The sequence below is a fragment of the Erithacus rubecula genome (assembly GCF_903797595.1).
Source record: "Erithacus rubecula genome assembly, chromosome: 13".
Taxonomy (NCBI): Eukaryota; Metazoa; Chordata; class Aves; order Passeriformes; family Muscicapidae; genus Erithacus; species Erithacus rubecula.
Window position 1 is genome coordinate 5247344 of NC_136665.1, and position 20638 is coordinate 5267981.

The window sequence follows — 20638 nt, forward strand, 5'->3', positions numbered from 1 at the left end:
GCTGCAGGTGCCTGGGGCCAGGGTGTGACACTGGCGGCACCAGGAGCTGACACGGAACAATGCTGGGCTTGGTGCTCCCGCCTGGTCCTTAGGGAGCTGGCGGGTGGCTGGGGAGCACTTCCGTAGATTCAATCCCGCTTCCTTCCCCCGTCGGCCCCGACACACCCTCGCAGCCTGGCGCTTCCTGCGCGGGGCACCCCGATGGCCCTCAGCGCAACGGGGCCAGCCTGGCCGGAGCAGCAGGGACAGGCAGCGCACGGGGACTGCCACACGGCTGGTGCCTGAGCCCTGCCTGCCCTGTCGCCTGCCAGAGGGGACCGGCTGGAGCCTCAGCAGTGCTCTGGGAAGGAAGCCCCCCCAGCCCTGTTACACCCGTGGCCCCCCTTGTCATCTCCAGGCAGGAAACGCACGGGGCCTCGGCTGAGTCAGCAGCACCGATTGCCCTAGCCCTGCACAGGATGTCCTGTCCGGCACAGCTCCGCCCTGGGGACACTGCTGCTGCGGGGACACTGCGCTGCTGGTGTCACCACCACCTTGAGGACACCATTCTGGCTTGCCAGCACTCTGGAGTCATCACCAACTGTTTAGGGACATGATCCTAGTGTACATCCTGGGGTCACCAGAATTCCAGAGCCCCCATTTTGCAGTGATGATGATCCCGGGGACACCGCCCTGGGGTCACCACCACCTGGGGACAGCATCCTGACGTCACCTCCAATCTGGGGTCGCTATAATTTTGGACTCCACCACCCCCCAGGGGTCAGCACCATCCCGAGATGACCCCCACCCCCATCCCCTTGGGAACAGCTCGGTCCCTCTGTCACCGAGGCTCGGGGACCCCCCGGCCCCTCAGCCACCTCAGCCCCGCCAGCCGGGGCGCCCCCTGCCGGGCCCAACCGCGGCCCCGCCCGGCCCCCTTCCGCCGCGTGGGGGGGCGGGCCCTCCCGGCCCGTACCAATCGCGGCGGAACAGGGGGAGGACTCGCCGGTGCCCGGTGCCCGGTACCGCGGTCCCACGGAGGTGTGCGTGCGCGGCGGGGCTTCGCCGCCAGCCCGGAGCCCCGAGCCGCGCGACGGTCAGTGTCAGCACCCGGCGCGGCGCGGCGCGGGCGGGGCGCGGGGGCGGGGCCGGCACCCCCGCGGGTGGTGCGTGCCGGAAGGTTTAAAAGCGGCGGCGGGGGGGAGGCGGCGGTGCTGGAGGAGCCCTCGGCGGGGGATGGCCTGAGGCGCGGTGCGATCCGCGCGGGGAGCGGGAGCCGAGCGGGGCCGCCGGGGGCCGCGCCCCGGCGCTTTGTCTGCCCGGCTCGAACAAAGGCGGCGCCGCGCCGGCACCCGGGGCAGCACGAGCGGGCGAAACCGCTTGGGACCGGGAATCCCGAGAACCAGTCCCCACTCGGAGCTCTGCCCGCACCCCCCGAGAGCTCTCTGCCCCGGGAGGGGACTTGGATCAGGGTCTGCCTTGGGGGGTGCGGGCAGATCGGCCCCTACCTGCACCCCCTCCGGCCGGCTCCCCCTGCTGACTCTCGCCTCCCGCCGCCGCAGGTCCCGCCGGGCAGGATGCGCGGGGGCTGCGCGGCGGCGGTGGCGGTGCCCTGGCTGGCCCTGCTGGCCTTGGCCCGGCAGCCCCCCGAGAAGCCGTCGGCCACCCCCCATCTCACCCGCCGGCCCTTCTTGGTGGCCTGGAATGTGCCCACTCAGGACTGCAAGCCCCGCTTCCAGGTGTCCTTCGACTTCAGCATCTTCGACCTGTACGCCTCCCCCAACGAGGGCTTCGTGGGGCAGAACCTCACCATTTTCTACAAGGAACGCCTGGGGCTCTACCCCTACTACACCCATCAAGGTGTGGCCGTCAATGGTGGTGTTCCCCAAAACAGCAGCCTGTCTGAGCACCTTGCCCGCCTGCAGGAGGGCATCAACAAGTACATCCGCTCACCCACCAAAGAAGGGCTGGCTGTCATCGACTGGGAGGAGTGGAGGCCTGTCTGGGCTCGCAACTGGAAGCCCAAGGATATCTACCGGGAGGCATCACAGGAACTGGTGGCACAGCGTCAGCCCACCTGGCCCCCTGAGAAGGTGAACAAGCAGGCAGCGTTTGAGTTCGAGTCGGCTGCCCAGGAGTTCATGGTGAGAACCCTGCGCAAGGCCAAGAGCTTCCGACCCAAACAGCTCTGGGGGTTCTACCTCTTCCCTGACTGCTACAACCATGACTACAGCAAGAACAAGGAGAGCTACACCGGGCAGTGCCCAGATGTGGAGAAGTCTCGCAATGACCAGCTGAAGTGGCTCTGGAACGAGAGCATGGCGCTCTACCCCTCCATCTACCTCGACCCGCTGCTGGACTCCACTCCCAACAGCCGCAAGTTCGTGCGGGCGCGGGTGATGGAGGCCATGCGCATCTCGCAGAAGCACCACGACGACTACTCCCTACCTGTCTTTGTCTACACCCGGCCCACCTACATCCGCAAGCTGAATGTGCTCAGCCAGGTAGGGCTGCACCACTGGGACATCCTCATTCCACACCCTGGCCATCTGGGCTTTGGGGTCAGCTGAGGTGGTTCCTCTGCCTGTGTATCGCACCTTGCTCCCCTGGAGCAGGGTGGCTCTGGAGGCTGCTGTCCGCACTCATGGTGTTACTGGCACCTCATGGTTCAGCTGTTTCCATGGGGTGAGAAGTGGCACCATTTGGCATGGGGCTGGTGGCTGGTGCTTCCTTTCCTAGGGCCTCAGCTCAGCCCCTCTCTAGGCTGGATGATGGGGTGGCACAAACTGTTTCCCTTATGGAAGCGATGTCTGGCAGCAGGACTGGTGCCAATGGTGACTATCATCAGGAAAGTGCCTGGGAAGTGCAGGACTCAGGTCCTGGCAGCTGGAGCCCTGGGGTGTGTGAGCTCGCAGCCCCTGTGCTGTGCTGGCTTAGCCCCTGAGGAGGAGGGCAGTTTTGGGAAGCCTTGTCCCCAAGTTGTTGGGACAGTCCCTTTTCCCTGGAGCAGGGATTGGGTCCTCCCTAATCCTGCAAGGGGCACTTTGGAGCACACTGTGCTGGGGCTGTGGGTGCTGCATGGGATCTGTGGGCACTAACCAGACCCTGTCCCCACAGCCGGACCTGATCTCCACCATTGGAGAGAGTGCAGCACTGGGTGCAGCAGGGGCCATTTTGTGGGGTGATGCAGTTGACACCAAAAACCGGGTAAGTTTGGGGTCAGTGTGGGAGGTAGAGGGGTGGAGGGATCACCTGCCTCCAGGGGAGGACCAGTAGCTGGGCTGTCCTCTCCATCTGAGGTACTTTTCCCTGGGTCACACTCTGGTGCCTCCCTTTCTCTAGGAGTTGTGCCAGCTGATGAAAAACTACCTGGAGGGGGACCTGGGACGCTACATTGTGAATGTCACGACAGCAGCAGAGCTCTGCAGCGAGAAGCTGTGCCAGGGCCAGGGTCGCTGCCTGCGCCAGGACAGCCATGCTGATGTCTTCCTCCACCTCAACTCTACCAACTTCCAGCTGCGGCGCCGGGATGCTGATCACCCTGAGCGCCCCCTCTTCTGGCCCGAGGGCCAGCTCTCCTCTGCTGACTTACTCTTCTTACGGACCCACTTTCACTGCCACTGCTACCAGGGCTGGCAGGGCAGCAGCTGCCAGACCCGCGCTGGCCCTCGCAGTGCTGCCCCTGGCCCTTTGGCGCCGCTGGGACTTGGGGTGCTCTTGCTGCTTGCAAGCTGGTGCTACTCGCTCCTGGACTGAGCTGCCCCTTTCTGTGGTGGTGTAGGAGGAGCCTATTTAAGATATCCCTACCCTGCCTGGCAGGCAGCTAATTGTGGAGGGCTGTCCCTCACTGTGGTGGTGCGGGGGGACAGCTGTGTGGTTGCCCCAACTCTACCACCCTGCTGCAGTGCAGGTGCCCTTCATGGGGATGGGGGGAGGAGGGGGACACCTCTCCTGTTGTAAGGAGAGGGATGGGGGCAAGAGGGACACGGGGACGGGGAGCGGGTGCTGCGTGGTGCTGATCCCCCGTGTGCTGCCCCACACTGAAGTGCTTTACCTCGAATAAAGCTGGTCAGACTGAGAGGTGTGGGCTGATTCGGGCCGAGGCGGGTACGGGTCAGTCATCTCGCGGACACAAGCGGCGGGAAGCGGTGAGTGTCGGTATGCAGCTCGGGAAAGCTCTGCGGTGTCGGGAACTGCTGCGCTCGGGAAAGGGGCTGGAGGGACGGGAGCCGCGTGGGCAGCCACGGCCGGGCCACCCACGTGGAGGCTGCGTGCGGCCCCGCCCTGCCCCGCCCCCGGCGGGATTCCCCAGCCCCGGGCAGCGCCCGGGATGCGCGGCGGGAGCCCCCGGCTCCGGGATCACCGTGCGCGGACACCGCGCTGTGCGCCACGGCCGGTAGGTTCAGCCCTACGGGGCCGGGGACAGCCCTGTGCCCGAGCGTCCCTGAGCTCCGCTCTTCGTGCCACGAGTGTCCCCCCGCGGTGCCCTGGCGTGGTTCCTGTCCCCGACACTGCCCTGCTCTGCCTGTGCCCGTACAGCCTCTCCGCTGTCCCGAGGGGTGCCCGTGGTCATGGAGCGGCCCCGCGTGGCACAGCCGCCTCTGTGCTCTCTGTGGCCGCTGTCCGGTGCTCTCCTGGCCCCTCGCGGGAGTGGCCCCGGGCCGTGCCCCCTGTGGCCGCGGTGCCTAGGCGGCAGTGTCCCGTGTCGCGCCGGGTGCTGCCCGGTGCCGTGAGCTCGCTGCCGGCAGGGGAACGGCCTCGTTCTCCACTTCCCGAGCGGCGCCCGCCCGGCGCAGCCCGCGTCCATCACCGTGACCTTCCTCCCCCCGCCCCGGCCGTCTGTTTGTCTTTCCAGCCCACTCACCGCCGGCCAGTCATGGGGTGTTGACTCTACGCATTCCTTTCCAGCCGAGCCCGCCGCCGCTCATTACGCGGGGCTGACGCTGCTGTCCCCACTCCGGGGACGCTGATAAATTCGGGGACTTTGAGAAGGTGGAAGAGGTGACCCTGGGTGACTGCACCGCTTGGGAACGGAGGTGTGGCTTAATGCCGGTCCTGACTTGGACATAAAAGCATCGAGGTCTGCCCAGGTCTCAGCGCTCCCCAGGCAGCTTCAGGACTCACCCTGAGCACAGCAGCACCATGGTATCAGCATGGTCCTGCTGGGTCCTCCTGCTGCTTCTGCCTGCCCTGGCCCATGCTGGGGGACCCGGTCCTGTTCTCGTCAGCCGCCCCTTTGTCACCATCTGGAACATCCCCACTGAGCCCTGTGCCAAGGACTACAATGTCACCCTCAACCTGGAGGTCTTTGATGTGTTGGCCAATGACCAGCAATCCTTCACTGGGCAGGATATCACCCTCTTCTACAGCAACAAGATGGGTCTCTACCCCTACTACACATCTGAGGGGGTGCCAGTGAATGGGGGGCTCCCCCAAAATGCCAGCCTGGAGGCTCACATCCACCAAGCCACCCAGGACATCAAGGCGACTCTGCCCAGCCCTGACTACAGTGGGCTGGCTGTGATTGACTGGGAGAAATGGCGCCCACTGTGGGTCCGCAACTGGGACTCCATGGCGATCTACCGGCAGAAGTCGGAGGAGCTGGTGCAGCAGCAGCACCCGCAGTGGCCTCCCGAGGAGGTGGAGGAGATGGCCAAGCAGCAGTTTGAGAAGAGCGCCTGTGATTTCATGAACAAGACCCTGTGGCTGGGCGAGAGCCTCCGGCCCAGTGCCTACTGGGGCTTCTATGGTTTCCCCGACTGCTACAACAATGAGTTTGATCACCTGCCCTACAACGCCTCGTGCCCAGATGTGGAGCAGCAGAGGAACAGGAACCTGTCCTGGCTCTGGAGGGGCAGCCGGGCGCTCTACCCCAGCATCTACCTGCCCCTCCGCCTCAAAGGCACCAGCTACGCGCTGCCCTACGTGCGGCACCGCGTGGCCGAGGCTTTCGCTGTCCAGCGCGGAGTCCTGGACAGTGGCATCCCTGTCCTGCCCTACTCCCAGATCGCCTTCGAGTACACTCTGGACTTCCTCTCCCAGGTATGGGGATGTGGGGATAGTGGGCACCTCTCGGGCTGCTGGGTTGGCACCAGGGAGTCTTTATCTCTGCTGGGGCTGTGTGAGGGCTTTGGGCACTGCTGACTTCTCTCCCCGTGGGTGCAGGAGGACCTGATGAGCACCATCGGGGAGAGCGCGGCTCAGGGTGCTGCTGGCATCATCCTCTGGGGCAGCCTGAACTACAGCGCCTCCGAGGTGAGTGCAGGTGGTGGCAGCAGCTCCCTGTCAGCAGGTACCCCCGGTGCCTCAGCTGTGCAGGGCTGTGACGCCCAATGCTATTGCAGGAGACGTGCCTGAGGCTGAAGGACTATGTGGAGGGGCCCCTGGGCCACTACATTGTGAATGTGACAGCCAGCGCTGACCTGTGCAGCCAGAGCCTGTGCTCCGGCCAGGGCCGCTGCGTGCGCCGGGACAGCCGGCAGGGCTTCCTCCACCTCGACCCCTCCCGCTTCACCATCCACCTGCGTGCTGGCAAACCCTGGCTGCTGCCCCAGAGCCTGGAGCCTGGGCAGGACATCTCCAAACTGGCCAAGGAGTTCAGCTGCCAGTGCTATGGCAAGTGGCAGGGACCCCGCTGTGACACCCAGGGTTCTGCCGAGTGACCCACCCACCCCAATATTCCCCCTCTGGGGACACTGGGGCAGACAGGGTGACACTAGCTTAGCAGCCTTACCACGGGGTTGAGAACCTGACTGTGGGGCTCTTAATAAAACCAGAAAGCACCAGCAAGTGTCTCTTTGTCTTCTGCTGCAGAATGTTCTGGGGTGGCAGGGTTCTCCTGCAACACCACAGATGCCTTGTGATGCTGCCAAGGGCTGTCCTTTGGGCTGGGGGCTTGGGATGTAATGCCTCAAAGAAACCACAAGGAAAAAAAGAAAATGTATGGGAAAAGACATGGGAAGAGGGGATGATGGGGGAAGAGGATAAGAAATGAAAGAATGTTGGGGAATGGCCAAAGAGTGAAAAGATGTGATTGTGTAACTGTAGTTGGGAGAGTGTGTTCTCCAGCCCCTCACTGTGCACAGAGGAGTGGACTGAAACCAATGCCTCCACTTTGATTTTCCCCTGGATAACCACATGCAAAGCAGTTAAGCCCAAAAATAATATGCAAAAGCATTGATTTCTGTAACTCAGGTCACAGACTTAACTGCACCTATTTCAAAGGAGCTGGGAGAAGCATGAAACCCTGGCCTAGCTGAGATAAAGATGTTGGCATCTTCATCTGGATGTTCATCCTGGGGTGGGGGTGCCCACTTCTCTGATTTTAGGCTCTAACTCAGGTAATCTGTCCTTGTTGGGACTGCACTGCATGACACTGTGTGTACTGGGGACTTACAAAGCTGCACCCTTGATTTTTAAGCTGGTGTAAATCATTGCAGAGCTACTAAATTTCTTATGTTCACTTCTTATTATTACATTGAGGATCTGAGAATATAACCACTGGAAACATAATTAAGCTTTTGGATTCCCCAGTCACAGCTTTCAGAAACATACACTTTGTTATTACCAAGCTCTTTGACAAGCTGGGAGCCCCTGAAAAAATGAGTCATAATTGGATTTTGGCCCAGAATTAATAGTTTTATCTAATTCTTATAGAGATAGCTAGGTAAATGCTATATGTAAATGTTGGGAACAATATTATCTTAGTATTTTTTTGTATGTGAAATGTAATTTAATATAAATGAACACTCAAACACGCTCCTCCCAAGCTGCAGGGAATCTGATATTTGCCCTGTATTAAATACTAAAATTGAAAGCAAAGTTCACCTTGCTATTCACACGATGAAAATTACCATGAATTTCAAGTCCTCCTTATGCCTAGAGGGGATCAGAACTGTGTGCTTGTAACTCCAGGTAATTTAATATGCTTCAAGTGTTCAGCTACTGCTGGGGGCTGGTGTGAGGTTCTCCCAGGTGGATTATCTCAATCCATTAACCAAACTAAGCATTGAGGTGGACATTTCCTCAGGAGTTGCAGAGGGTCTGGCACTGTCAGAACCCTGTCTCTGGATGTGGGTTTGTGCCTTTTCTGAAAGAAAAGTGAGGCTGGGAAGTGACAGACTTCCCTTATTTCTTGGAACTCCTTTTCTTGTTATTGAAATAATGCAAACTTAGGCATGAATGCAGTTTGCCACTTTCAAATAATAGCTTTGAATGTGTAAGAGGATTGCTTTATTCATCCTACTTATTGTAGCTATTCTTCTGTCTCTGCCCTTCAGACTGTATCTAAAGACACCAAGACACTGAATTCCATGTAATTTAGCTTGTCTTGCTCCAGACTGAGGAATGGAGACTAGAAAGACACTGCACGTGGCTGCCAGCAGACAGTGTGGAAGCACTGAACATCTGCTGGGTTGTTTTTTCCAGCTCTGCAAACCTGTGCATGTGTGGAGCTGCTCAAACCCAGCGGCAGCCCACGCTGAGCAGGAGTGTGCTGGAGAGCAGCCAGCAGGAATCCAGGCACTGCCCTTGAGCAGGGCACATTTCTGGCCCTGGGGTGGGATTGCTCATGGTGTGGGCACAGCAGCTCCTCTTCTCCATGCTCAGGATGCCTGACCAGCCTGCTGTGTGCAGAGCTTGCTGCACTGCACTACAGCATTCACACTAAATCAGTTTCTAGGCTTTTTCCACGTGCTGCTGCAAGAAATGAGGGAAGACTGTCATTTAGAACTGTCCCTACATTGCCATATTTTTCAATTCAATGACTCACTATTTTTGTCTATGTTGCTTAAGCCTCATCTCTCCACAAATAGTCCTAAGTATTTACCATGGTTAACTATCCCAAACAGAGAAAATTGAACTGCTGAGGGCTCTGAAGATAGAATGATTATTTTATAATCTAGAACGAAGATACTTGTAGTGAGGAGCCTTTAAATGCTTTGATATAACCAGGACATAAATAGTTCAGCTGAAGGGGAAGGTGTAGATTAAGGCTTGCAAAAAACAGATGAAAGAAGCCCTTCAAAGCAATTCACAGGCTTTTCAGATACAAGCAGGAAATTAGTGGCCCGTGAGTTACCTAATAAGGAAAGTTATCATCTGCCTTGTTCCCCTGACTAAAAAACTCAGAATCTGTATAGAGAGATATTTCCCACATTGTTAGAAATCAGTTTAGTGAGACACTAAGACAGTGTTTTCAGTTTTGTCTTGCATTAACAGCCCCCACTTATGACCAAGGGGGTGATGGTATTTTGAGACCCCAGAAGGTGATTTAGGACCTCTTTAGCTATCATTTGCTGTTGGTTTTCACTTCGGCCAAAGATCTGGACTGAAGCCATAAAACCTAAATCAGGAGCATGTGAAGCAGGTCCTTCCTGACCACTTCTGCAGCTCTTGCAGCTGGATGCTGAGCTCCTCCTGATATTCTTGGAAGAAATAAATCCTTCCCAAAAGCAGATCACAGCAACTGTATGGCTTGAAATTAAAGAGATGGCATGTGGGTCTTTAAAATGCCTTTTATTCCATTCACATTGCAGTGGAGGTTTGCGGCACACAGGGCAGGTCACTCAGAGCTCAGGTTGCTTTGTGGGTGTGCAAACACAAGGCAGCTTAGAGAGAGAGGAGGGCTGGGTGCTGTGCCAGCCCAGAGCAGGTTTTGGTCACTCTGTTTAGCTGCAGTTGCAGAAAGCCCCCCCAGCTCCCAAACACAGACTGCTCTGCAGTGCCCAAAACTTCCAGGTGAGCACCTCAGCCAGCAGGAGCAGCTAAGGGGACTCAGAGGTACCTCAGCGAAACATGAGACCAGGAGGAGGAGGAGGAGGAGGAGACACAGAAGAGCAGCACAGAAACTGCCTCCAATGACACTTGAGCCTGTGAGCAGCTTGAGATGCTGCCCAGAGTAGCAGAGGTTTTGAATAAAGCACACCCCCCATATGCCATTGAGGGTGTGCACAAGGCTTCGCTGCTTTCCTGTTAATGCTTTTAACTAAAACTTGCCACTTCTTTTCCACGTGCAATGTCAAAGTTCACTTCTGATTATTGTTTCAAAAGTGAAACATCAGCTCCTACAGAAATAATTTCTAGAGCTTGAATTCAGGACTCTGTATCCTAACCCCCCCGCAGAGTCACTCAGAGAAACACCGACTCGAACACTCAATTTTCAAGCTACCAGTTACCTAAAATCAAAGTGGCTCTTTCTTACAATGTCTTTGTATCTCTGTTTTGTGTTTGAAAAACACCCACTCCAGACCTTTTCCCCTGCTCAGGCATTTCTATAAAAGATTTGTAAAAACAAACCATATTTAATAAAGATCTAAGGTTGTCTTCAGGGGCCACAGATTCTGCTACTGCCCTGGAGCTGACATCCCTTGTTTCCGAGAACTAGCAGGAATATCAGCCTTCGTTCCTCTGATTCATCAGATTACAATTTCAGAAGTTACTTAGGAAAACAAAAAAAGCAAGCCTGGAAGCACCGTCTGCGGGCTCTCAGCAAGAATTTAAACATCCAGCACAAACAGCAGCCCTTGCTTTATGCTGTACAAACAGAAATGCCTCTGCACTTGAGAACTTGTCCCGCTTTGTTCCATAGCATTTTTCATCCTGCCATTCCTGGGGCTGGGCAGCAGAGCAGGACTTTCACCACAAGAATGTGGGCGCAGCAGCTCCTTTGTGTGAGAGCTCCAGGCAGGGCTGCTGTGTGGGGTGCAAGGGCTCCCAAGGTTTTCTGCTTGAGAAAAGTGTTTTTCCCTGCTGATGGCACTGTCAGAGGTGGAACACTTGTCCTACTTGCGGCATCTCCACTGCTCTGATTTGGCAGCAACTTCCCTCCTAGTTATTTTCCACCCTGGGGCTTTGAACAGGATAATTAGTGTCCTGTGCTGGCATTAGTAAATTAGTAGGAGTGTTATCAACAGCCTGAGGAGGGTCAGAGTGAGGCCTTGGGAGTGCTTTGAGTGCAGCTGCTGGTTTGCACTGTATAAAACACCTTGTAAACTCATTTCCCTCCAGTTACATCTTAAACACAGAACCATATAATGCTCCAAACTCTGCTGTAACCTGCTGGTGCAGACTTCAAGCAAACACCAAATAATATAGCAAAACATTTTGTGGGAACTGTTGTGCATTTGACTGTAACTTCTCAGGAGGAAAAATCTGATTTGACAGGTTACTGGTCCTATTTCCCAATTAAAACATAAACAGTTGTAATCCTCTGTGCTGGGCAGAGTTCAAGGTTAGTTTCACGGAAAAAGAAAAAAAAAAAGGTTAGAATTGAAGCAGGGAAATAGAAAGCAACCCAAAATTTGGAGGCAGAACCTGCCCACAGTGCAAAGCATATATTCCTTATTATCTTATTTGTTTTAATACACACCACCTGATAGCTGCACACAGCAGATATCAGCTGAGATAACAGCGAGTTCAATATTTAAGGCTTGGCTTTTCTCACCATAGCAACAAATCTGTAAGGAAGTGAGGAGAGGGATAACTGGCAGCATCCAGCACAGCAAGGGCAGTGGTGCTGGAAGGCCAGACCTCTCTCCCACAGTGCCTGATGCAGAGCCCCTGTGGATGTCTGAACACGAGCACCCAGCGTGCCCCAGCAGTGTGTGCTGTGCACAGCATCAGCAGAATAAACACAGAGGTAGGTGTTTGCTTCCTGGTCTTCCAGGCAGCTGGGAAAGAGGGTGGTCTCTATTTAATCTTATTTTCCTTTTCTAAAATAGTGGAGGTGGTGACCTTTGAATGTGGCTCTGCTCTCCCTGCCTGCATAGACCAGAAGTCTTCACAGTCACTGGCTTAGAGCAGAAGAGCCCTCCAAAATCACCCTTTTCTCTCTGCAACTCACCAAAATGAGCTGGATGAAGCAGATTCTCTGTCATAAATCCATGCTGCATTTACTCACGCCTATGTGGCTTTTATTTCATGGATTAACACTTGTTCATCCACTCATAGAATTTGTTGAATCAGTAATTACATTCAAATTGAATGAAATAACTTGAAAATTTGTCATCAGTGTCCCATCAGTGTCTGAAACCAGGTGAGCCCAAGAAGAATTGTCACCAAAATCTACTTGGAGCTAATCTTCTTGGTCAGAAGGGTCATGAAACCTTTTCCATTTCAGTTATGACTAGAAGGCATAGTATGAATGTTAATTTTCTGCCAGCTAAAAAAACCCAAAAAAAACCCAACAAAAAAAAACCCCCAAAAAACAACCAAAAAAGCCTTATCTTTGTTTTCTAAGCAAGAAAAAACTATTTCTACCTGTGCAGGTTTATCACAAAATAGCTACCCATAACCAAGAATAAGGGGATTCATCTTTAAAATGCCCTGATCTTGGTTCTTGGTAGATAAATGGATGTCACAGGTATTTGAACAAGGCAGTTAATTGATGAGGAACCCCAAGTTAGAAAAGGCACACATCAGAGTATTCATTTCCATTTTGGTCCAAGCTTGCAATTTATTTCTTCTATCACCCAGACACTGGTGGAAAGAAATGCAACACCAATGCAAGCAATCTGCCAAAAAATGTGCTTTATATAATATTTATATAATCTTCTTACATGCTGCCTGTTGTGAAGGGGAGCTGTGATTAAAGATACATTTTTTTTCTCAGTCAAAGGTTATGGAAAATCTCAGTTGTCGGGGATCAAGAAGCAACACTTGACTACAGCTGCACACAAAAAAACTGAGCAGTGTAAAAATAGCACAACAAGCACTCCAGCAATGCACATAACAAGATTTCCCTCTCCCAAAGAGCCTGAGAAAGGCCAGCCAAGCTCTTAGGGTCTGACCAGACTGGAGATGAGAATTCCCATTTAAAAAGATAAGGCTTCCCAAACACCTTAGGTCTCCAGTCCTGGGGTATCTTAACATGCTCCTATGCTTCAGGACAACGATACATCTGATTTTTTAATATTTATAGTCTAGACAAAAAAAACAGCTCAGAGAATGGGAAATAAAAAAAAAAAGGTACAGCATGAACAGTGACTACAAGGTGACTACATGAATAATTGTATGAACTTTTGCTTGCTGGTTCACTTATTAGTTTCTGCCTTTTATTTTTCTCCTGCACACTTAAAATTCTAGGAGTAAAGACTGCAAATGTATCTTTAAGAAAGAGTTGTGTTATCTGGCTGAACTGAATGCAGTGCAATCCTGCAAGTAGCCAATTTTCCAAGGAATTTAACAAAGCACCTAACAGCCTAAACTTCCAATGAAGCTGAGGAACAAAAATTTAATTGATTTACTCACTTTTAAATTATTGTAAAATAACAAAAGAGGTAAAAATTACTGGCTCTCACTAGAGCAGGAGGAATGTAAAACAAGCCAACAGGATTGGTGTCCCCAGGCAGTCCAGACCTGCCCCAGCCACGTTGCTCTGATAAGCCCCATCAGATGCTTTTCCTTGCCAAGCAGCTGAAGGAAAAATGTATTTTTGTGGCCTTCTCTTCAGTTCTTTGAAACCACAAAGCCACATGTAGGGAAAAATATTTTCCAAGGCCTGTAAGTGCAGCAATTTTTCCAATTTAACTATTTTTGAGGAAGGCACAAAACTAAGTCAAACATTTTCCAAATGGATGACCCTGTTTGCTCAGTTTATCCAAGCTAGGATCAAACATCCCAGGCAGAAACTGTATTTATCTTGAACTCTCTTCTCTCTTGCTGAGTTCTCCTAAATGCAAATAAATTACCAGATTTTTTTTTTCCCCTCAAAAATCTGTTGCTAGTTCCACTTGCCAAATTAACTACACCTCACCAACTTGGACAAAATCCCAAGAGCCTCATTAGGGGTTGGCTACACAGATCTTGAGCAAAACCCAAGATTTCTAGCAAGTTTTGCTCTTAATACTTGCACAGGTTGATCAGTGGATTAATGTGTTTTGCTTTTAAGAGCACTGAACTCCTCAGCACAGTTAGGATGCTGCAGTACAGCTTTTTGGGGGGGGGCAGCTGCTGCACACAAAGGCCAAGGTGTGCCTTCCCACCTTGAAAAAAAAAACACTGTGGAGGAGGATAAACATGGTAAAGCTGAAGAGAAAAACCACTGAAAGCAAAGGCTGTGTGTGCCCCTGGGCTCTGCCTCCAGCCCTGCCCTCTGCACCTCAGCTGCTGCAGTCAGTGCCCAGCCCCCTGAGCTCCATTTCTGGCTGCTTCAACACCAGCTTGAAAACCTCTTTTCTTTTTGTTGTTGTTTTTTCTTTTTTTTTCTTTTTTTTTTTTTCTTTTCTTTTAAAGAAAACACAGGGATAAGGTTTCACTAAGCCCAGAAACTGTGACTAAGAGATGTTTCAAAGGGAGAGCAGATGAAACCAAGGGCCTCTCTCCTATCCCAGGGCTCAGAATTGTACAATATTTCTTTCAGAGAAACTCTCAAACAATTCTAGTAGCTCTTGCTTCAAGCTGGAAGCAGTTAGTGACCAAAACCAGAGTTAACTAAACCAAGTTTTGAGCCATGCCATCTATGCCAGTGACAAATGCTCTCCTCCAGATCAGCACAGGGACATGGTGGCTCTGAGTACCAACCACATCATCCCCCTCCTTCACACTCTCAGCAGAGGACAACAAAGCTTGCTAATGTAGAAAAGGCCACAGTTATGGAAGGGCACTTGAGCTCCTCAAGAAGACAAAACAAACTAATCATTAATGTTTCAGATGAAATCACAGAGAGTTAATAAGGATTAGGTGTTGTCCAGAAGGTGGACACAGGTGAATTCCACCTCCAAGAGCCCAACACTTGCACTGTGGCACCTGGAGAAGCTGTTCAGCTCTAGGGGCTGCATGAGGAGCTGGATCTTGGACTGTTCCCCAAAAGAAAAGGAAGCATTCATCAGTATTGCATCAACAGTGAAATGCTTTTCTGTTGTGTCTGCCCCCAGTTCCTAGAAAAGCAGATCCAGAGGGGCTGTTACAGCCTGGGATTGGAGAAGCAGTGGGGGCCTGGTCTCAGACCAAAGTAACTCAGTCCTTGCTCTGAGTCACCACTTGAAGGGATACCAGGAATCCTGCTGATCTCAGCTGCTGAGTTTCCTCATTGCAGGAGGCACCATCACCTGGAGATAAGAATGAAATACTCCCTGCCTAAAAAATCCACACCAACAAACCACCCTTTCTTTCATGTGGCTTAACTTCTGTAAGCAGTTCAGAAGTTGTACTTTATTAACTAAAGTTTTAAAGCGTCAGGTGATGCCCAGGCAGAGCCAGCAGAGTTACAATGCTTCTGCTGCCAGGGGAGTCTGAAACCAGCTGCCCAGACAATAAACTTAGAGTTGATATCACTTGGAGAAGCAGGATGGAGGTGTGTAGGTAAAGACAGACTGACAAAGTAAAGAAAATTGTCTTGTGAGTTTTACACAAAAGAAACAAACAAACTTTTAACTCCACTGCTTATGTTGACCATTTTCATCTTAAAAGGGAAATTATTTTTATTTTTCACTAGTAAGTGGCTTTAGACTGATGCTTCCTTAATCTTCCCTCATTTTCTGTTTGGCCCCTCTCTCCTCTGCAGTGGTGTTTTCCCCCTCCCCAAACTCGTGTTTGTGTATCTGTGCAGCCCAAAGGCACAAAAGTCAGATAACTCCTGAGCACAGTGCTGCCTCTGCAGCTCCTCACCCTAGTGCAGGACACATACTGAGATAACAGCTCTGAAGTTCCTCCACACACCCATTTAGTTCATGCCTGCCTCAGGGGGACAGCCTAACAAAATTACAAAGCTGTGAGGAAAGGCAACCACAAAAACAACCTGCCCTAACCTGAACAAAATAACGAACATGCTTCAGCATCACCCCAAGGAGGGTATAAAGAGCTAGAGGATTTTTGTCATTAAGCTCGAGCTTGTGTGTGGGGGATGCTGTATGGCAAAGGCAGCCCAGAGCAGGCTGTGCCCTGAGCACACCTACAGGCTGTGTTTGCCCTTCTGCCTCCCCCTGGGACCGGTCTGGCTCCCTGGGAGCTGGATCCCAGCCCTGCCTGGGGCTGGCTCAGCGCTGGGGTCACCCCTGGCTCTGCAGGTGCTCCCGAGCCCGGCTGAGAGCTGGCTGCAGACCAGACCCCATCCCATCCCATCCCCCTCCCCATCTCATCCCCATCCCATCCCCATCCCCATCCCATCCCCATTACCCATCCCATCCCATCCCCCTCCCCATCTCATCCCCATCCCATCCCCATCCCCATCCCAATCCCATCCCCATTCCCCATCCCATCCCCATCCCCCTCCCCATCTCATCCCCATCCCATCCCCATCTCATCCCCATCCCCATCCCCATCCCCATCCCCATCCCCATCCCATCCCCATCCCCATCCCCATCCCATCCCCATCCCCATCCCCATCTCATCCCCATCCCATCCCCATCTCATCCCCATCCCCATCCCCATCCCCATCCCCATCCCCATCCCATCCCCATCCCCATCCCCATCCCCATCCCCATCCCCATCCCCATCCCCATCCCCATCCCCATCCCCATCCCCATCCCCATCCCATCCCATCCCATCCCATCTCATCCCATCCCCATCTCATCCCCATCCCCATCCCATCCCATCCCCATCCCCATCCCATCCCATCCCCATCCCCATCCCATCCCCATCCCCATCCCATCCCCATCCCCATCTCATCCCCATCCCCATCCCCATCCCCATCCCCATCCCCATCCCCATCCCCATCCCCATCCCCATCCCCATCCCCATCCCCATCCCCTGCCTTCACACTCAGCGCTCCAAAATAGCTACAGCCATCCCACCTCCCTCACGTCCACTCGATTTTTACTTATTTTTAGTTTATTTTAAATTTCGGCTGGTTCTAACAGAACACGAAGTCCTGGAGAGTAGACAGAGGAGGGGGCGGTGCGCAGTAGCTCCGCGGTGCGGTGCGGTGTGCGGTAGCTCCGCGGTGCGGTGCGCGGTGCGCGGTAGCTCCGCGGTGCGGTGTGCGGTGTGCGGTAGCTCCGCGGTGCTGTGCGGTGTGCGGTAGCTCCGCGGTGCGGTGTGCGGTGCGCTGTGGCTCCGCGGTGTTATGCGGTGGTTCCGCGGTGCGGTGCGGTGCCCGCAGAGGCTCAGGCTCCGCTCCCCGCACAGCTCTCCGGCCCGGCCGGGTGCGTGGGGCGGAGCGGGGCCGAGCGGAGCGGGGCTCCCGGCGGGGCGGAGCGGGGCCGAGCGGAGCGGGGCTCCCGGCGGGGCGGGGCCTGCCCGGCCGCTCCCTCCGCCCCGCGCGGGCCGCACTCCGCGGGCGGCTCCGCGGGGTCCCCGCGCTCCGTGCCCGCCTCCGCCGGAGCGGAGCCCAGCCCAGCCCAGCCGCCGCCGATGTGGGGCTGCCGCCGCCGCGGCCGCTGCCCGCAGGGCCGGCGCTGCCGAGGTAGGACCCCCGGAGCCCCGGCCCCCTCCGAGCGGGGCTGCGCCGCCGCTGCGCCCCTCCCGCCCCGGCTTCCCCTCCCGGGCAGCCCCGAGAGACCCCCGCGCGTTCAGGAAAGGGGAAGGTGGTGTTTTCCTTCTCCTCCTGCTCGGGGTTTTCCCTCCCGGCTGCACCGCGGTGTGAGGGTGCCCGGCATCTCAGAAAGCTCGGCCGGTGGAAAATGGGAATTGCGGCTTCTGCTGGAGCACCCCCGGGTGAAGGGAGGTTGGGAGATGTGGCGTGGAAGGAGGGAGCCGTAGTGTACCAGCAGCTGTTTGCTTGCCGAGTTATTTTTGGAGATTGCTTTGCTGTGATGGACTTTTTTTTTTTTTTTTTTTTTTTTTTTTAATTTTCTGTAGGAAGGCGGGTTTCATCTGACTCCTCCAAGCCTCGGTGCTCTCCATTTGCCGAGGAGCGGTGTAAAACCAGTGCTTTAGCAAATACTCTTCTATCTGCTTAGCTCTTCTTCCCGTGTTCCTAAGAGCAGCTCCATAAAAAGCGCATAATCTGCACCTTTTTTATCTTCCTTCGTGGGATTTGGCTGCTGGGGGTTTGTTTGGGGCCTTCCTTGGGAAGGGCTGGCTGTTCCTGGGGACCGAGCTCTGGCGTGTTTGCCAGGCACTTTGTGTAATGCAGGGTGGCAGCCGTGACGCGAGTGCGCCAAAACTTCAGAACCTGCCTCAGCCCTGGTCACGTTTGGGTGTCATTTCCCCACTTTCTAGGAAAATCGCGTTGTGTAGGCTGGAAGATGAGCCGGCGGTGCTGCCGCGGGGCAGGATGGAGAGGCAGGGCTGGATGTGGCATGAGGGGTCCCTGTAACGGGACCGGGACCCTGCGCTGCTGGTGCCACACTGGGCTGGGTGTCGCCTGTTGTCACCGGCTGCAGGGTGGCTGCGGCTCCTGCCCGCTGAGTCACAGCCTTGCTCTTGTTTACAGCCATCGCTTTGGTTCTGCCACCTTACAGCAGGCAGCTGCCTGCCTCCAGCCCAGGCCATGGAAAGGGATTGCAGTGAGGTTGGCGTTTCAGAGCTCTGGGATTAGGAGCTGAAACGTGGTGATGGCCATTGCTCTGTGGCTGAACTGAAAGCCCTTCACTGCCCCTTTGCTCCTGCCCACGAGCAGGGATTTGGTGGCTGTGCCAGGGGAATTGGATGCTGCTCTTGCTGCTCTTGTCTTGTTGGCTCTGTAGCAGGTTCCATGGTGCTCGTGTGGCTCTTTGAGGTGTGAGGAGGAAAAATAAAGACGTTGATACCGAAGAAACTTGAAGACTCTCTAAGATTTTTCAATCTTTAAAGACGTTTATTCCGAATGAAACTTTTTATGTTGGCAAATTCCAGAGAAACTAATTCATTTGAGGCAAAACCACACTAAACCAACTATAACTTGCAGCAATCCCATATAGGGTTGATTGGTTTTCTAATGCTTTGCATAGAGCTGAAGATGGGACTGAGTAAATGCCCGTTGTGGAGCTCCTGGTGCTCGTCCAGTGTGTTGCAGAGCAGTTTGCAAAGTTTCCAAGAAGTTTGCTTAATGTGACCTTACTCAGTTCGGAGGCACTCCCATAATTATGGCTGCAATTAAAGGCAATAACATCCATTTACATAAGATGCCAGTCCTTTTAAATCAGTGCATCATCTAATGAGAGCATTCATGTAGGGATAGCTGTGCAGGATGAGGACCCAAAGCTGAGAGCATTTTGGGGAGGATTTGGTTTCAGAACTTTCTTGAGGTCATTTGAAGGAAGGATCTACTATGAAATAGGACATTTTGTTATGAAAATGTACTGATTTATAAATACAACCCTTTCCAGTAGCAGGATGTTGTTGAATTGAGTGATTGTACACTTTATTTTTTTTATGTATCATCCATCCAATTAAAAAAAAAAATCAGCTTGGTTGCACCAGTATTTTTCTCAATTTGATTGCGTCAATGTTCTTTCTGCTCTTATGAGTAAGAGATTTGGTAAATCCAACTTGTGGACAGTGTTTAATTGCTGGTGAAGCACTACGGATGTGTTCTGAATGGCTCATTGGACTTCATGGTTTCCTTGGGGCTTAGCCTCTGCCTGTGATGCCCACAGATTTTCCCTTGAGATAAATGTAAATCTTACACGTGAATTGCTGGAAGAGTTCATGTAGTTGGGGAATGCTTTCACCTTTTTCTGTAAGAAATTACCTAGTGGAGTATTTCCACCTTCCCACTCCACATGTTTTGTTCTGTTTCTCTTTTTTTATTTGCTTTCATTTGTTGAATATGGTGTAAGTTTGTGGCCCCACACCCTGGGTGGGACTTCTTGGGAAGAGTCACAAGGCTAGTGTAGTAGAAATGTTAAAAATTCCCAAAGTACAAGTGAGGAGATACCAGCTGTGAGCCTGAGAAGTGCAGGGTTCCTTGGGTCTGCACTGGTTTTCCCCAAAAGCCATTTTATCCCATTATAAGGGAAATAATTAGTCTGTTAACCTTTTCTCATAGGGAAAGTGCTTGGCTTTTGGTGTCTGAGACCATAAGTGGTTAAGTAATTAAATTGTAAAAGGGAGTAAAAAGAATAATCAATTCCAAACTCCCTAGTCTGTCTAGTTGTGCTCTCCAGCATCTAAAATTAAGTAATTTAGGTTGATTCCACTAGATCTTTACCAGCAGCAGCAGAGAGCCCACGTTGCTTGCACAGGTTGTTATTTCCAGCAGTGTTGGTTGGTTTTGGGCACAGTTTGGTCCTGCAGAGGGGCAGTGTCAGGGCAGCACTGCCTGGGGTGCTCTGACAGGGTTCCAGCGTGGGGCCAGGGTGCCTTATAAACCAGGCTTGTTCCTGGGTGCCTGCCAGAACCTGGCCCTGACTATTGTAAACACTCACTGATTATGAATCCCAATCTCCAGACATACTGAACCTGTTGCCTGATGAGGTGCTGGCCTGGTGAAGTAAAATCACAGGGTGGTTTGGGTTGGAAGGGACCTTAAAGTTCATCCCATCCCTGCTGTGAGCAGGGGCACCTTGCACTGCCCCAGGGCCCCATCCCACCTGGACATTTCCAGGGATGGGGCAGCCACAGCTTCTCTGGGCAGCCTGTGCCAGGAACTCACCACCCTCATGGGGATGAATTTATTCCTAATGTCCCATCTAGCCCTGCCCTCTGTAGTTTAAAGCCATTCCCCCCCTTGTCCTGCCACTCTGTGCTCCTGTCAAAAGGCACTCTGCTGCTCTCCTGGAGCCCCTTTAGGCACTGGAAGTTGCTGTGACATCTCCCAGAGCCTTCTCTTCTCCAAAACCATTCTGATATGCTGAGC

At 53.4% G+C, this 20638-nt stretch overlaps 3 protein-coding genes across 8 annotated transcripts in view; all 3 read left to right on the top strand.

Annotated features, from left to right (window-relative positions):
• The window catches only part of LOC306807583 (6-phosphofructo-2-kinase/fructose-2,6-bisphosphatase 4), a 77425-nt gene that overhangs the window by 9826 nt on the left and 46961 nt on the right, over positions 1-20638 (top strand). For 3 of the 4 annotated variants that reach the window (XM_079317299.1, XM_079317297.1, XM_079317300.1), the window contains exon 1: positions 17074-17320. In XM_079317299.1, coding sequence (XP_079173425.1) covers positions 17269-17320 — 52 coding nt within the window. In that variant the 5' untranslated portion in view covers positions 17074-17268. Of the gene's footprint in view, positions 1-17073; positions 17321-20638 lie in introns of those variants that run through there. The other variant, XM_079317298.1, reaches the window with a different exon arrangement.
• On the top strand, positions 964-4127 carry LOC306807584 (hyaluronidase-2-like). Of its 2 annotated transcripts, XM_079317303.1 has the most exons (4): positions 964-1075; positions 1542-2483; positions 3097-3186; positions 3322-4127. In XM_079317303.1, exons 2-4 carry the CDS (start codon positions 1557-1559, stop codon positions 3733-3735), a joined length of 1431 nt encoding a protein of 476 aa, XP_079173429.1. In that variant the 5' UTR covers positions 964-1075; positions 1542-1556; the 3' UTR covers positions 3736-4127. The 2 variants fall into 2 exon arrangements, with proteins under 2 accessions (XP_079173429.1, XP_079173428.1); XM_079317302.1 differs by lacking the exon at positions 964-1075 and having other exon boundaries at positions 1180-2483; positions 3322-3927.
• On the top strand, positions 4149-6781 carry LOC306807588 (hyaluronidase-1-like). Of its 2 annotated transcripts, XM_079317309.1 has the most exons (4): positions 4149-4375; positions 4888-6021; positions 6145-6234; positions 6324-6781. In XM_079317309.1, exons 2-4 carry the CDS (start codon positions 5122-5124, stop codon positions 6639-6641), a joined length of 1308 nt encoding a protein of 435 aa, XP_079173435.1. In that variant the 5' UTR covers positions 4149-4375; positions 4888-5121; the 3' UTR covers positions 6642-6781. The 2 variants fall into 2 exon arrangements, with proteins under 2 accessions (XP_079173435.1, XP_079173434.1); XM_079317308.1 differs by lacking the exon at positions 4149-4375 and having other exon boundaries at positions 4683-6021.